Source organism: Bidens hawaiensis, unplaced genomic scaffold (genome assembly GCF_021521415.1).
Source record: "Bidens hawaiensis isolate Kalapana, Puna unplaced genomic scaffold, B.hawaiensis_p1.1 tig00012404_1, whole genome shotgun sequence".
Classification (NCBI taxonomy): domain Eukaryota; kingdom Viridiplantae; phylum Streptophyta; class Magnoliopsida; order Asterales; family Asteraceae; genus Bidens; species Bidens hawaiensis.
In genome coordinates this window covers 348,269-364,434 of record NW_027492013.1, presented here as the reverse complement: position 1 = coordinate 364,434, position 16,166 = coordinate 348,269, and the positions used below count along the sequence as shown (strand labels likewise).

The 16,166-nt window shown below is 33.0% G+C and overlaps 1 protein-coding gene and 1 pseudogene across 1 annotated transcript; both read right to left on the bottom strand.

Annotated features, from left to right (window-relative positions):
• Positions 1 to 5,713: 5,713 nt before the first annotated feature.
• On the bottom strand, positions 5,714 to 6,338 carry LOC143540940 (uncharacterized protein PAM68-like pseudogene; annotated as a pseudogene).
• Positions 6,339 to 6,519: 181 nt separating this feature from the next.
• On the bottom strand, positions 6,520 to 11,535 carry LOC143540939 (DUF21 domain-containing protein At4g33700-like). Its single transcript, XM_077033888.1, has 12 exons — positions 11,344 to 11,535; positions 11,198 to 11,274; positions 11,019 to 11,102; positions 10,826 to 10,939; positions 10,451 to 10,537; positions 9,868 to 10,007; positions 9,609 to 9,770; positions 8,966 to 9,111; positions 8,751 to 8,887; positions 7,994 to 8,040; positions 7,611 to 7,923; positions 6,520 to 6,651 (listed from the first exon to the last, which is right to left on the bottom strand). Exons 1-12 carry the CDS (start codon positions 11,519 to 11,521, stop codon positions 6,604 to 6,606), a joined length of 1,533 nt encoding a protein of 510 aa, XP_076890003.1. The 5' UTR covers positions 11,522 to 11,535; the 3' UTR covers positions 6,520 to 6,603.
• Between the last annotated feature and the right edge of the window lie 4,631 nt (positions 11,536 to 16,166).

Below are 16,166 nucleotides of genomic sequence, written 5' to 3'. Positions count from 1 at the left end.
TTTATTGTTATGCAAATTCTAGGTTATGTTATTAAGGAATAGATTTAAACCAATATTTCTTGTTTGAGTAGAAGGAAAAGTGAAAGAATTGCAAAGACCACTTCAATTTAATGGTTTACAAATGATGCTTCCAACCTGGTTGATGTTGATGCAGAAGAGTAAAATATCATCTGTAGTAAAGGTTGGTTATTTAGTTGAAATTTCTTGATATACTATTATGTTAGTTTGAATTTCTATATATATATATATATAGGGTATGGTTAAATTAAAAACACATGTGAATTAAGAAAACCTTGAAAACTCTATTATGACCATTGATCTTGCTTAATGAACGTACCAGATTTAAAGAGCTTGCTTTTAATAAAAAAAATGTCATAAACTAATAGGAAGAAGGACAATAAGGATACTCTTGTTCTTCAAATTTGTTTCTCTTTCTACTTTTGTGTCTGGTTCATACACTTCATATCTGTCTCTCCCATCATGCTTAACCAAAATTACTCTCTCTCTCTCTATTTTACCAAAATTTGTTTCAAGAAACCCAACCGATGGTTTACAAATCTGTAAAGAGTACTGGTGTTTTCTTTAGGTTGTTTTTCAATTGATTCAAAGGCCGGTTACTGAAGAACACGACGAGATTGCGGTGTTAGTGTTGCCGAAGAAGAACACGATGAGGTGAAGATCAGAAGCTTGATACGAAGGTGAAGATAAGAAGCTTGAAGGTGAATAAGGTGTCGGTTATGGTTATTTGTGGGAAAATCAGTCATGACGTGTGACGACTTGCCGGAAATAAGTTACGACATGGGTCATATTTTGTTGTTTGATTTCTTGTCAATATTGTGTATGCAAAAAGGTTCGTTTGGATAGTTGGCCTTTTATTAAATATTTTGATTTATGTTTTATCTAGATTTATGACTATTCAAATTGGTTTTAATTGTAAATTATTTTAATTGTCCATGTCTTTCCATACCTGTGTAGTGGCTTTTTTTTTATTATAATTAATATATATTGTGAGAAGGGTTTTGTATTATTATAATTTTGAATTTTATATTGTTTTCCTTTTAATAAATTGTCCATATAACCTTATGACACAAAACACCAATATTTGTAATACAAATGCAATAGAAAGAAAGCGAGAAAATTTGAATTTTTAGAGTTAACTATACGAATATTGTTACTTGTACTTTTTTTTATGTTACATACACTTATATTACATCATTTTAAGTGCACCTATACTAAATGTGAAAACATGTTTTATACGAAAATGTAACAAATGTAAAAACATGTCTTATACAAAACATATACATAAGGTTACAAATATAATAAATATAATAAACGTATTATATACAAAAATGTAACAAATGTGAAAGCATGTTTTATACAAAACATATACATAAGGTTACAAATGTAATAAATGTAAAAACATATTTTATACAAAAAAATACAAATGTAAAAACATATTTTATACGAAACATATAAATAAGGTTACAAATGTAATAAATGTAAAAACATGTTTTATACAACAAGTGTAACAAATGTGAAACATGTTTTATATAAAATATATACATAAGTTACATATTTATAAGTGTGTAACGTATTTTTAAAAAATGCGTACATATTTTTAAACAACTTTACATATTTTTAAATAAGTTCGCATTCTATAAAAATAGGTAGCGTATTTTAAAGTATGCAACAAATTTTTAAACAAATTTACGTATTTTTAAACATTTTTATGTATTTTTAATTAAAATCATTGAATAGGCAAGCCCTAAATAGGGTTGTTGCTGAGACCATCTAGGCCCAGCTCGACTCAAACTTAACTCGAGCTCGATTTTATTTAACGAGTTGTGATGGTGAGCTCATACACAACTTGAGCCAGCTCGTGGCTCGAAGAGCTAACACGATTATTAAAAAAAAGTTGTTTTTTGATATTGACTCTTTAGCAAGTAAAATGTTTATTGAAAAGTAATCCAGTTATAAGTAAACTTTGATTTCCAATCAAAATCTTATGTGTCGATTAAGTGTAAGCATCATATTTTGGCCATATATTTTTTTTAGAATGACAATTTCTTTATATCTACACTACCACGCTATATTATTGTTATACTAATTATTAATAAAATAATAATTAAAATGATGGTTGTGGTTACGGAAGTAAACAAAAACAACAAAAGAAAAATCTAATATAAAGCAAGCATCATTAATTTTTATATCTTAAAAAGAAAATAATCCATATACACTATAAATATTAGGAGTTACGGATTTGAATTCACCCTTTTCTTTCTGGAGTAAAGAAATGAATAGAAATAAGAAAGTTGTTTTTTGCTTGCAGTGGGGTGATAATAATTATAACAGGACAATCATGCTTAAAAAGTAAAAGACCATAATGTCCTTAAAGCAAAATTAAAGATATATTGGAAAAGATAGACGTGGACAAATATAAGCCACTCATAGGGTTTTTAGAGTTTCTATATGTGAAGTGGGTTTTCAAAATATATATATATATATATATATATATATATATATATATATATATATATATATATATATATATAGGGTAAGGTTAAAATGAAAACCCATTTGAGTTGTGAAAACCCGCGAAAACCCTATGTAACATCATTTTTTTTGTTACATATAATATATGTTGTAACATTTAATACAAAACATCGAAACATAAAAAAAAATGTTTTGCTATTTTTTAACATTTTTTACTAATTTTTATATATGTTTTCAAAAGAGAGAAAAAGTTATATTTATATTTACATTTTTTATTCACTTTAATTGTGGACCACGAGATTTAAATATTAATTAAAAACATGTGATTGAGAATGAGTTTCTAGAGTTTTTACAATTCAAGTGGATTTTTATTTTATACTTAGCTTATATATATATATATATATGTGTGTGTTAAATGACAGTACTAATGATATTTTTTATTCCCCTTGATTGTTTTTGAAATTGTAGGATAGCTTGAGAGTGGTGTAGGGAATTCAAGAAAACTAACGGACAACAATAAAGATTTTAATATAGTTTCTTTTTTAGTTTTTTATGTTTTGTATATTACAGTAGTTTTTTCTAGTACTATTGAAAACCTCGAGTGAGTTTCAATTCACATATGTCAATTTATTGAATAATTGCATGAATTAGTTTAGGTTTAGGTTCTAAGGGGAAATTTGCATAATATGCACAATCACGTTAGGAATAAAATTTAAGTTGACTCTGGTTTCTTCAACTATAATAGCATAAATCAATTTGGTGAATCTAAATTAATTAGGTTGAAATACAAATCTTCAAATTGGAGATATAGATTAAAAAAAATATTCAGAAACTTGGAGATATACTTTGGCATTGTATCAATTGTAAAAGAAAATAAAAAAATTCTTATCGGATAAACTAACGATCAGATTCTTTGACATTGTATCAATTACAAAAGAAAATAAAAAAGGTTCTTGTTGAATAAACTAACAACCAGCTTCAAGCAAAACAATGTTAATGTCTTGTTATTTTTAAATAAACAAAGACATAAAATAACTGATTAGTAAAATTCAAACTTCCAAGAAAAAAAATATTAGTAGTTACCATATCAAAAAATTAAGATCTTTACCATTATACCTCTGCATTTAATTAAATAAAAAAAAAAGAAAAAAATCTAATTGGTTAAAATGACTTCTCTTATTTTTCACATTAAGATGACTTCTCTTATGAATTTAAGCAATATATTCTAAAGCTATCTGCGTAGGGTGAATGGGCTTGGTTCATAAACAAGTGAAAGTTAATGACACGATTAAAAACGTGTCTAAACAGATTCAACTCATTTACAATACGTATTACGCGTTTAACTTATCGTGTTAGATAAACTAAGACTCGATTATCATAAGGACATGGTGATACAAATGATTAAATATATGATATTGTAACTTTGGTAATTTTTATTTTACCGTGTTATGAAGTGATCTAATATTAATAACAGACATGATAAATCAAAGTTGTCAACATAGATTTAAAATATGGGAACTACATAGTAGTAGAGATGAGATCGGTATCTTATCGGTCCTTAAAGTCCCGATCCCCAATACCAAGTTCTTGGTACCGGTATTTAAAATAAAATTCAAGAAATACCAGTACTGTACCGTACCGTAACTAAAATCTTTTGTACCAATTCGGAGGGAAACTAGCCACACAATCAAGTATAAGCTAATTCATACCCTACCTCTCCACTCCAACAAGTGCTTATACATGTGGTCCATGTGGATGTGCTAGTCCACTCCATTCATTTTACTTGTTGGGCCTTTACTAACTCTTGAAATGGGCCGCTTGGTTGGGTGAATTGTAGTGTTATAGATAGCGCCATAGATTGATAGATGTGGGCAAAATCAACCAGATAGGAGCCATTTCAGCCTTTCGGGTATGGTCAACAAAGTCAATAACCGGTTTTGGGTATGGTCTGGGTTTTGACCGTTTTTGCCAGGTTTTGGCCTAGCCGGGTTGAGGGTGGAACCAGGTCCGGTCCAGTCCTAGGTACGTTCTTTCTGGTTCGTACACGCAGGTCGGGTCGAAAACGGTTTTTTTTTCTTTTGTCCCACCACTAGTTACAGATGTTAGTTGGGCTTGGACCCATTAAGTTCAAAACATGTTCATTGTGTCTTAATATTAACCATGTCTCATATTATTGAACTATTAATACTTAATTATGTTAAATTAGTCGTGTAGCATCATTTGTGCTATTGAACTAGTTACCCTTATTCGTGTTAAACATGCATGCTTTAGTGTTTAAGAAAATGAAACATTTAGTTAATCGTGGTCATGTTCGTTAGTTGGGCTTGGACCCATTAAGTTCAAAACATGTTCATTGTGTCTTAATATCAACCATGTCTCATATTATTGAACTATTAATACTTAATTATGTTAAATTAGTCATGTAGCACCATTTGTGCTATTGAACTAGTTACCCTTATTCGTGTTAAACATGCATGCTTTAGTGTTTTAAGAAAATGAAACATTTAGTTAATCATGGTCATGTTCGAGTTCACTATTCATGTCAAACGTATCTTTTAACGTTAAAATAATCATTTCTCTATGTTCGGCCAGTTTAATTGTCAGCTCACTTTTACTAGACTTACACACTTACTAAACGAGATGCTCTCTCTAAACGACGCAAAGATATTTTGATGTTACGAGACAAATAAACACTCAGATGGGTCAAAGGTAACAATTTTGGAACCTATATCAAGGAGACCGTTTTCATATTATTTTTCCTTTCATAAATGACTCGTTTCAATCCGAGCTCATTCTGATCAAACTTGTTTGACCTAAAGTTATTTTGACCCGTTATCTAACCCAACCCATTCATTTTTGCTAGACTTGCACACTTCCTTTCTTTTTCTTTTTTTTTTTGAAGACCAAATTTTTTATGCCATAGAGTTTGAATCCATGACTTACACACTTCCTAAACATTATATTTTATCTTTAAACGACCTAAAAATAAAATTCTTATCTAGAAAGGTTACGGATTAACCTTAAAAAATCCATGGTTGTAAAAATCCTGACTAAACACCCATTAATACTAGTTAATCACAATTAGTTTTGAATAACTTTTGATTAATAGCTACTTCCCATCTCATCACCCACTGGACCAGCAATCATGAATTACACACCACTCAAAACACACAAAACCTCTTACATACCAAAACAATTTTGGAACAACTTTTTGTTAATCAAAATTAAAAAAAAACACCTTAAGAATTTTACCTCACTTGTTCCCAGACTCATCTTCCTCCCACATCTTAACCCAATTCTTTGTGGCTTCTTCAAACCCAAGAACCGAACCTTTATTTTCAGCATCCCAACTGGTGGACAAAGTACCATAAGCTATCCCAAGTGTTGAAGCTCCAAACGTTATAAACGTTGTCAAAAATGGCAGCCAACGTGGAATTTGCCATAGATTTTGTTCCTTTATTACACTAAACACTTGAAGCAAAGCTAAACCCGTTACCAAAGGCACCCCCACATTAAACAATATCCTAACTATCATCCTGTTCATCACCACGTCTGGTATTTTATCATCTGCTTCTGCTTCTTCTTTCATCTTCTTCAGTTTTTCTTCATTTATCACATCTTTTTTCTTTTCCAAATTTGACCCATTAAACCCTTTTGCTTTTGCAATAGTCTTCCATCTTTTTCTAACAAGAATGTGATTGTGTGATAGGTTCTTGAAGGGTAAAGTTGTAATACATGTGGATGCTAGTTCCACACTGAACAGAGTTTTCATGCTTTCTTCTATTTCCAATAGGCTTTTGTTTTCTCATATTTATTATTTTCTTAGAAATCTTATCTGCAAAATGGATGGTGGATGATGGCTGACTGATGATGTGTTGGCTTATTACATTTTTTATTTTCTCAAGATATTTTAATATAGATATTAATAATATAAATTGTCAAAAATTAAATTCAAAAAGGGAAAGCAGGTCTAAAATGTGACTTTATTACCATGAACAGAGATATAAAAGGAAAACATTTATATAAATCTCTCTTAAGACCAAGTCAAGAATTCTAACATTATTGGACACTGCAATGCAGAACATTGTACACTGGTGATAAAATGGATAACTATAAATAATCAGGCTTTTCCAGCTTCTCATATGACTTCCTTGAGACCTGCAATACATATGGGAAGCGGGCCAAATGAGTAAAACTTAAAAGGACTTAAAATGAAAACAAGTTGAACAGGTCAGAGACATCATTTCAGTTTACGCATTTATTCAAAACACATATACCCTTCTAACTTTTTTATTTACGCATTTCAGTTACTAGATTAAATTTCAGTTTTTCTAAACAAGCAAATGTACCTGGTAAAATTTTAAATCCAACTCATAACAAAAGCTACTAGCAAAGTCCGAAAGAGTAGGATGAGGGCAAACTTTTCCTCTATCCTAAGGAATAATTTTTTTAATTTTTTATTGTTTTTTCCTTGTTCACCGGAAAGACTCCTTATGCCCGTTTACCGTTCCAGTTTAACCCCCAGAGTCTCTTTTGCTACCTGTGCAGAGGTGAGCGCCATAGCATCCCATATATGGTTTGTGTCCCCATCCGATCCAACTGAGCTCATCAAGATAACCTTCTCTCTTAAAACTATAATCGTTTCGTTCTTCAAATTCCCATCGTATCCTAGGTCTATTTTCACTATTCTCCTCCCTCAATCAACATTTTTCTCATGCATATATCTGCTACCAACAGCAATGTTGAGCTGCTACTGACTCTCATGGAATAACCTTACAATCGTTCCCCCAGTTGCGATCTACTTGCAACTAGTCACACTATAGGTCGATTAACAGAAACAGAAATAAAATGCATAAAAAACAGTACCCCAGCCACAATATCTCAATGCTAGCCTGGAAAAAATCTAATAAAATGTGTACACCAGAAAACACACAAGCACTCGTATCAAGCATATGCGCATAGCATACAACAATAACAAGAGGCACACAATACTCAACAATGTGTAAACCAAAACATACAAATATAACAAAGTTAAGAGCCACCTATTTGTGATTCTTTATAATCATATTTAAATTATAACAAGATAAATATTCCTTTAACAAAAGAATATGGCTTACCCGATACGAAGATGGTGAGCTGCTGACGGGGCCCAGGGGAGAACTTGGAGTAGATTTTGTAGGTGAAGCATATATGTTTGGTTTTTTTAAAGGTGACTGAATAAATGATGAAGCGGGTGAACTGTGTGCAGAATTCTGATAATTTGATGAAATTGTCACATGATGAGAAGGTGATGAATTCTGATGGTTTGGTGAAATTGCCACTTGAGAAGGTGATGAACGAATTGGCGATGGCATCAGCGTTCTCCATTCCAAATTAGACGCTGTTGTTGGCCCAGATGTTAACGGAGATGAAACTATGTTGATTTCCATTCTGAACATGAAAACAAATGCATTATAAAAGGTGTTTGGATTTAATAAAAAAGATTAACAAAAAAACTTACATGTTGTCTATATCAACATATTCGTTCCTTTCATCAAGCATCGGTTCCTTAGAATCAGCAGAAGTTAAATCAAATTATTATCACATGACGGATGCAAATATGTAAGTTCAATGGTAATGTTAAATATTAATATTAGCAGGTCTGTTAATGAAACAAACGTTCAATGAACCATTTGGCAGGAAGTTTATTTATGTTCATTTATATGTTCACATAATTTCTTAAGCCCATTATAATGTACTCTAATTTTATAAAATTAAGATATCACCATTACAATTTAGGCAAGTTTTATTATTTTTTAGGCCCAATAGACTGATGTTTAGTTTACTTTTAATTGGTGTTTGCTCAGTTTTGTTCTTCGTTTACATTGTGTTCCTTCGTTTACGTTCGGAACCGTTCATGTATAGTATTAACAAACAAGCATAAACAAACATGAATATGTTCATTTTCTTAATGACTACGAACAAGCCTCATTTGTTTAACTGTTTGTGTTTGAACGGGTGTTCAGTTAAACTTAAATAAACGAACACGAGCATACTCCGTCCATGGTCGTTCTTGAACTGTTTGATTATAGTATAAAAGAACGGACATAAACAAACACGAACATGTTAATTTTCTCAACAAAGGAACACGAACAAGAAAACCTTGTTCGTTTAGTTGTTCATGTTCGATCGTTTGTTCGGTTAAAGTTAACTAAACAAATTGTGTTCGTGTTTGTTCGGTTCTTTACAAGCCTAAATATTATTGTTCATAGCAAAACCTGCAATAGTTGTTCAAGAACATCTTGCATTGTTATAACACCAATAATTTCTTCATCTCCAATATTTTGGTCTGGTGCTGAACTTTGTGATGCAGTATCACTAGCAGCTCTGTAGATGCTCAGTTTCGTGTTTTGACCTGTAATCATACTAGTTGATTATCATTAGAATAATATATAGTTTGTCTTCTATACTGTAAGTTGAAAATTATCATAACCTCTTTTATCCACTTTAATTTGTGTTAAACTTGAGTTGCTATGTGTCTTGGTCAATGTATTTTTACTCTTTACAACAATCGCCATGTGGCTTTGTCCTTTTCTGAACAAATTTAGCATCTCATACAACGGTAAACATTCATGTATCCTGTCACATATGTTTTAGACCTAAATGATTGTCAATACACGAAACAGTTAATTACACATATGGTCTCTGTAGTTTAGGCAAAGTAACAAGTTTGGGTACTAACTTGAGAAGTTGAATGCTTGGGGTTTGTGGTTTCAATTTTGGGTATTAAGACTAACTTCTATAATGTGTAGATGAAATGACCAAAATACCCTTATGTTAACTTTGGGATTCTGGTATTCAAGGGTATTTTGGTCATATAGAATTTAATTGTATATTTGTATTCAAGGGTATTTTGATCATTTTATATACGCTTAACAGAAACGTTAACATATGTTAGTGTTAACACCCAAACTTGTTACAAAATTAAAACCAAAAACCCCAAACATGCAACTTTTCAAAGTTAGTACCCTAACTTGTTACTTGGTCCAAACCACTGAACCATCTGCGTGATTAACTCTTAACTCTTGAGAAAGGAACCAACACAAATTATTTAATAATGAAACAAGAAAATATACCTCGGGATTTTCTGAATGTTGAGATTCTTAATTGGGATTTCATCTTCGGGTCGAAATTTAATTAGGCTTTTTACTAGGATAAGTCCAATAATATTGTCGGGTCTTTCCAGGTAGACGGGCACGCGACTGTGCTTTTTGCTTAATAATAAGCTCATAGTGTCTCTGGGAAGTAATATATATATATATATATATATATATGATTAGTGACTAGCTATTATATGAAAAGCTAGAGGTATTTATGAGTAAAGAAATTATATACTCGTTGAGTTTGGAGTTGAGCTCAAGGGAAAATATTTCAGATATTGGTGTCATGGCATCTTTGACGGTTTTCTGTGCTAAATCAAGAGCTCCAGTTATAATTGTAATTTCATCAGTTGTTAACTCTCCACCTTTACCCGCCTGAAAGTTAATTATACAATTAGTTTATTTGATCCAGTTAATTATTTTAATCAAACATGTATGCATACGCGTATGTGAATGTATGTGTGTATATGTATATGCACATGCATATGGATATGGATATGAATACGGATATGTATATGTATGTGTACAGTGTAGGTAAATGTATCATATGCATATACATATGTATGTATCTATGTGTAGGTACACATATGTATGTATATGCGTATGTATATGCATATGGATTGCGTATGTATGTAAGACGTGTAGGTAAACATGTGTGTATATGCATATGGACATGTATATATCCATGTACATGTATGTGATATGTGTGTGTATGTATATGTTCAGTATATGCATATGTGCATATGGACATGTATATATCCATATGGGCATGTATGCATATGTGTGTAAGAATAGATATGTTTGTACATAAAGTATACCTTGTCTCCATGCATATCCACCAATGTTTTGAGCTCTGCACGTCGTAAAAGCGCAGAATGCTCCTTACCAAGAACCAAGTCCAAAAGCTGTCATTATTAACTCAAGAACCTCACTTTCATTTAATAATATCATATAGACCGGTGAAGCATGCACCATATACAAATTAAACCTATAAATGTATTACATGAAGTTGCTGGTATAGTTATGAAAAACACTATTTCACCCTCATTTTGATGATCAGCATTTTACAAATATACCCCTAATAAGCTAAATGTATAATCTTGTAAACTTCATGACTATAGCATAGACTTCCCACCCACCAAACCACCCCCCACCCCGGCGCACGCCCGCCCGTTTTGCAACGAGGAAAATACCTTGCTGACAGGATAAGCAACTGGAAAGACTACTATAACAAGCACCCGAACAAGGATACAGAGTTTTGCACCAATAGCCAGTCCGTGTCGCGAGCACACTGCCTGAGGTATTATCTGCAACCAAAACCAACATATTAACATTTAATGTCAGGCAAATATTAATCCATAGGTAGAAATTAAACCATAAACTTACCTCACCAAAAGCAACCACAAGGGTCACTGATATCAATATGGCAGTCCAAGGCAAAAGAATCGAGTCAAGAAATATTGGCAAAGCCTTGTTAACAAAAAACATTTAATTAATTATGATCTTAAATGTATAAAAGTTGTGATTATTATTATTATTATATTGAAAGTTAAGTATTCAAGTACCTCCATAGCTATGGCATTGCATATGAGAAGTGTACATAGGAGCAAGTGTTGATTCTTCACAATTGGCATAATCTTTTCTGAAAAATCAATAAACAAGGCAAAGTTACAACAAGCTTATACTCATTATGAAATGAATGATAACAAACCTGCATTTTTTCGGTCTTTGGGTTGACCGGCCTTGATGAGGACCTCAAGGTCAAGAAGGCTAAGGGACATTAGACCAAGGGTTAGACCCGACATAAGTCCGGCAAACGCAACCAATGCAGCGGATGAGGCTAAATAGACCCAGAACATAGACTCGCAACATTGCACATCAGCCGCCATAGAACTAAGATGTGATATTGATCGAGTATCGAAAGAAGTAGGGTTTAAATAGGCAGATAAAGGAGTAACAAGAGATTAACAACTGTGGCCATTCAGAGCACTGGAAGGCAACAGAATTAAAATAGTCATGACGATAGCAAAGCACACAAAAAGGCTATTAGCTAAGAATACTTCATCTTCTCAACTACTCCACTTTCAATTTATGACAAGATCAGAAACAGGTTACAAATTAATTACAATATAGTAGATTAATATATACATGCATGCATGACGATATGGATTACCATATTTGCACAATGAAACGCTGATTGGTGAATAAAGTATACAAGTTAACTCTAATCTTTCGTCACTCGTGTTTTTGCTTTTTGATTGTTAATAATTCTGATTTTGTCATTCATGATTAGAATGGAATACGGACAAACTGTACGGTCACCGATGAGTTTTTCGATCGCCAGATGAAAATTATAAAACGTAAATGTAAATACATGTGTATGCAGTTTGATCCGTGAAAAACTGAAAACTGATATGATTCGATTTCAACGGGTCGGGTTAAAAACTGTCTACAAAAATGGAACAATACCAACAGAATAATTTATATATATAGTCAGCATGAGTAGGGTTAGGGTTGCGATTTGAATCTCGGTTTCCGGAGCATGAAAGTACTTTGAATCATCGTGCTGCTTGGAGGATTTTGAAAATGGAGATTTTTTTTTTATCTTTTTTCAGCAAGCTCTTGACACCCGGATATCACGGCCTAGCTACCAGCTTTAGCCGGGGCATGAAAGTACTTATGTATATGGTTGTTTAACGAGGGAGTTGCGTTGAGCCGAACCAGCTTTAGCCAGGGCTTGAAGTTAAACGAGTCAACTTGGCTTGACTCGTTAAAGGTTTGACATAGCTCGTTTGAACTAAAGCTAACATTTATTGTTTGTTTTACTATTTATGCTAAAATGTTAGATATTTGATTAACATCTCACTGGTTTCTAATGGGGTCGTGAGTCACAGTTATTAACAGGGCCGACTCAACGATGTTGGAAGCCTAAATCGAAATGAGAATTTGTAGCCCTTTAGAGACAATTGTGTTAAAAAAAAAGGTGTTAATAACCAGTCTCTAACTTGAGACCTACAACTAAGTAACACATAGGTTTACCATAGACCAATAGTTAATTATGTTTCTAATATGCTGATTAAATAGATATCTATATATAATGTCTTTTTGTTATATATTTGGAGACCTTATTTAAATATAAGCCTAAAGCCCTATCTTATATTTGGAGACCTTATTTAAATATAAGCCTAAAGCCCTATCTTCATTTCGATGACCCATAGACCGGCCTTGGTTATTGAGTATGTTAGGTGGTCTTATGAGTTATGAACCATATTATTATATATATTAAATTTTAAAGTCGGTGACACTCACTTAAATCACTATTCCTTCATCAGTCTTATTTTCTTTGTACTGTTTGCTCAAAGTGTTGTATACATTGAGTTGTGTTGGGAGAGTTACACTTACACCTATCTGTTCCTTGGGTTCCACATTTGCTTTATGTGGTTTGTTGAAAGTTGAAACATTGTACATACATCATTACTCTCTTCCTCTCTATCTGTTCAAATGAACGATTAAAACTTCAACTGCCTCCATCACCACCGGTTCTATTGTCTTCCTCCATCCCCTTACTGTCGTCTCACATCATGGTCACCATCGGTTTTGGTATCACCTAATTTAGGGTTTCGTGGTGGTGCAAAGTTGGTCCGGTGGTGTCGGCCTCTTACTGTTTCTTTTAATGATGTTTTTGGTGTTGATTGTGGTCTAGCTATCGGTTTAAGAGGTGGCTGATCTACTATTGCCAGTTTCGGTTACGAAACCTTAGATAGCGGTGGCATGGCAACAACAGTCGGTGGCCTCTGTTGGTTATTTAATTGTGGGCTACAAATGTATACCAATGCGTAGTAGTAAATAAATCAACTGTATACTAATGCACAGTAGTGGAATGAGTTAATGATTTGTGGTTGTGAAAATGTTTACTTTCAACGTCATTGTAATTGCTCTTATGATTTTTGGAGTTATGGGGTGTTTGGAAACATGTGAAATATTGGGATCATGATATATGATACGCGTGTCAAAAACTGGAATTGCACCCATGTCACTAGAATGTGTGATGGACATTTTCAGTTGCAGTCTAATGAAGTTATCGGGGCCCTTTTGCATTGTCCTTAATCCAAATCATATTAATTGAAAGAAGTATTGTGGAATTTGATCTTTATAAGCCAACAGTTCGGTTTTGAGATTGTTTGTGAACAAGATTGTGATATTTGATCCTGGCTTTGAGATTTTTTTTGAACAAAATTGTGATATTTGATCGTGGCGTGGCAAGATTCGGTTTCTATATCTATTTTGGTCGGCAATGATGGTGGTCAGCTACTTGGCGTCGCAACCTCGGTTGCAACCGTGGCGATGCCGAGTCGTACTGTGTTCACAACGGCAATGAGGAATTGTGTATCTAAGCCTCTTTATTTTGTAATGACTATGATGATGTGAAGATCTGAGTCAATTGGTGTTAACTTTTTTTCCCGATTTTAGGTTGGGTTATGTACTTTGGTTTTCTTATTTTCAGCAATATATTAGACATTAGTACACTAGATTTAATTTCTTGACATTGCGTTTTGTGGATATGTAGTACTTATTTCAAGCTTTTAAAAATTAAAAAATTTCTTATGCTTTTTTACGGCAAATTGTTTGATGTTTAGCACAAATTTCTTTTGCCATTTTGGTTTCCGTTTATATGTCCTTTGAGCACTGATTTTAATTTGGGTTATGCGTTTTGGTTTTAAGTGGTTTGAATTTCAACACTAATTTCTTTTGTGAATTCGGTTTTTGTTTGTTTGTTACATGAGCATTATCAGTTTCATAGTTAACATTATAAGTTTCGTAGTTATTTCAACCGAGCTCATCCCTACCCGATGCAACGTGCGGGTTCTGTCACACCCCAACCTAAGGCGGTAATGTCGGGGCGTGATCCGATTGTTCACAGCTCGAAGATACTATCATAATATAAAAGTACAATATCTATTTAATTATTTTATTTCAAATGTACAAACAAATTTACAAATATTACAAAACAATTCAAATAAGTGATTATAAACATAATTTAACGATTGCCTTCATTATAACCTATGGTCTTGACTAAATATCCAAACTTCAATTCAAGCAATCTGCATTTGCGTAGAAAACAGAGTTTGTCAACATAAAGTTGAGTGAGAATATCACCAGTTTTACATGTCAATATAAATAAGCATAACGTGATAAGTGCGGTAAACGTAATCAAACTATAAACAAGTATGCAAACCGTTGCCAAGCGAATCAGGCGTTGGTCAATAGCATGAGCACCCAATACATGGGAATACGATGGACCTCTCCGATTATACGAATGAATGAATAATTAATACAAGTAAGCATGTAACACGTATATTTAATTAAGTCACTCACAATTACACGTATGCTATTGTTTGATATATATATAGTATGAAATACGAATATGTACGCATATGTCCCCAAAATATTTAGAGAACTTAGTAAAATAGGGGAATGATAAACTCATCTTAGATTAATGACAAGCGAATATAAATGCGAATAAGCGACTTAACGAATAAGCGAATCGTCCACTACACGTCAAATGATATGAATGATCAGAATCTGTAACTTTGAGATATGATAATATAAGTAAAAACGAATTCGTTGCTGCTGGAATCAGCCCAAACAGGTGTTTAGAGTTCAAGTTATGTTTGTTTTAAGATTTAAGCGAGCTGGTACTGACCAGAATCCAAACAGTGAGTCGGAAGTCGGGTTTAGGTCAGTAGCCTTAAAATTTTGTTATGAGAATAAAAGTCTTCTGGACCGAACGTTGAATCCGACCAGAAGTATGAGAAAACGTTAAGCCAAACAAGTTGTCTATTTTTCCCTTTAACGAGTTTTAAACGAATTGACTAGTCAACACCCTTCAACCACCGAAGTTGATTGAAGGTTATTGACTAGGGAATGTATATGAATGATTTTACAGTTTACAACTTACCCGGAAAGCGAAAGAATAAGGAGATATGACGAGACAACGGCCCACACGCGTACAAAGTCAAACGTCTAGGAGTATGTCTTCAACAAAATAACCAAAAACTGAGAGAATATAAGATGGGCAGAGGATAATGATGGCTGAGGATGATACTTAGGGTTTATGTAAAGGTTTATGTAGAGATTTAGGTGTTGTTTATATAGGAAAAGCAAAAACAAACTAATTATGGGCTTTTTACTCGATTAAGTAAGAATATATGATTTTAAATGAAAGAATCACTGAAATAATAAAAAAGATCCTCCATTGATCAGTAAGAAACAATCTAAGAGTTGTATTTTAGTTATATTATGATTTCTTGGTCCTTACTCCTCTCAATGATACTTAAAATCACTGATTTTATGCCATAAATGAGCTAAGGAAACGAGTTTGATTAAGATTCTGCCCAGCACCCCCATAGCACTGCGCGGCCGGCATAGAAGACACCGTCACGCGGCGCTCCGGCGTCCAAAGGGGCGGGTTTCGCGAGTTGACATATTAAGTCCTTGTAGTTTAGACATTGATCAATAATTGCAATTCTTATG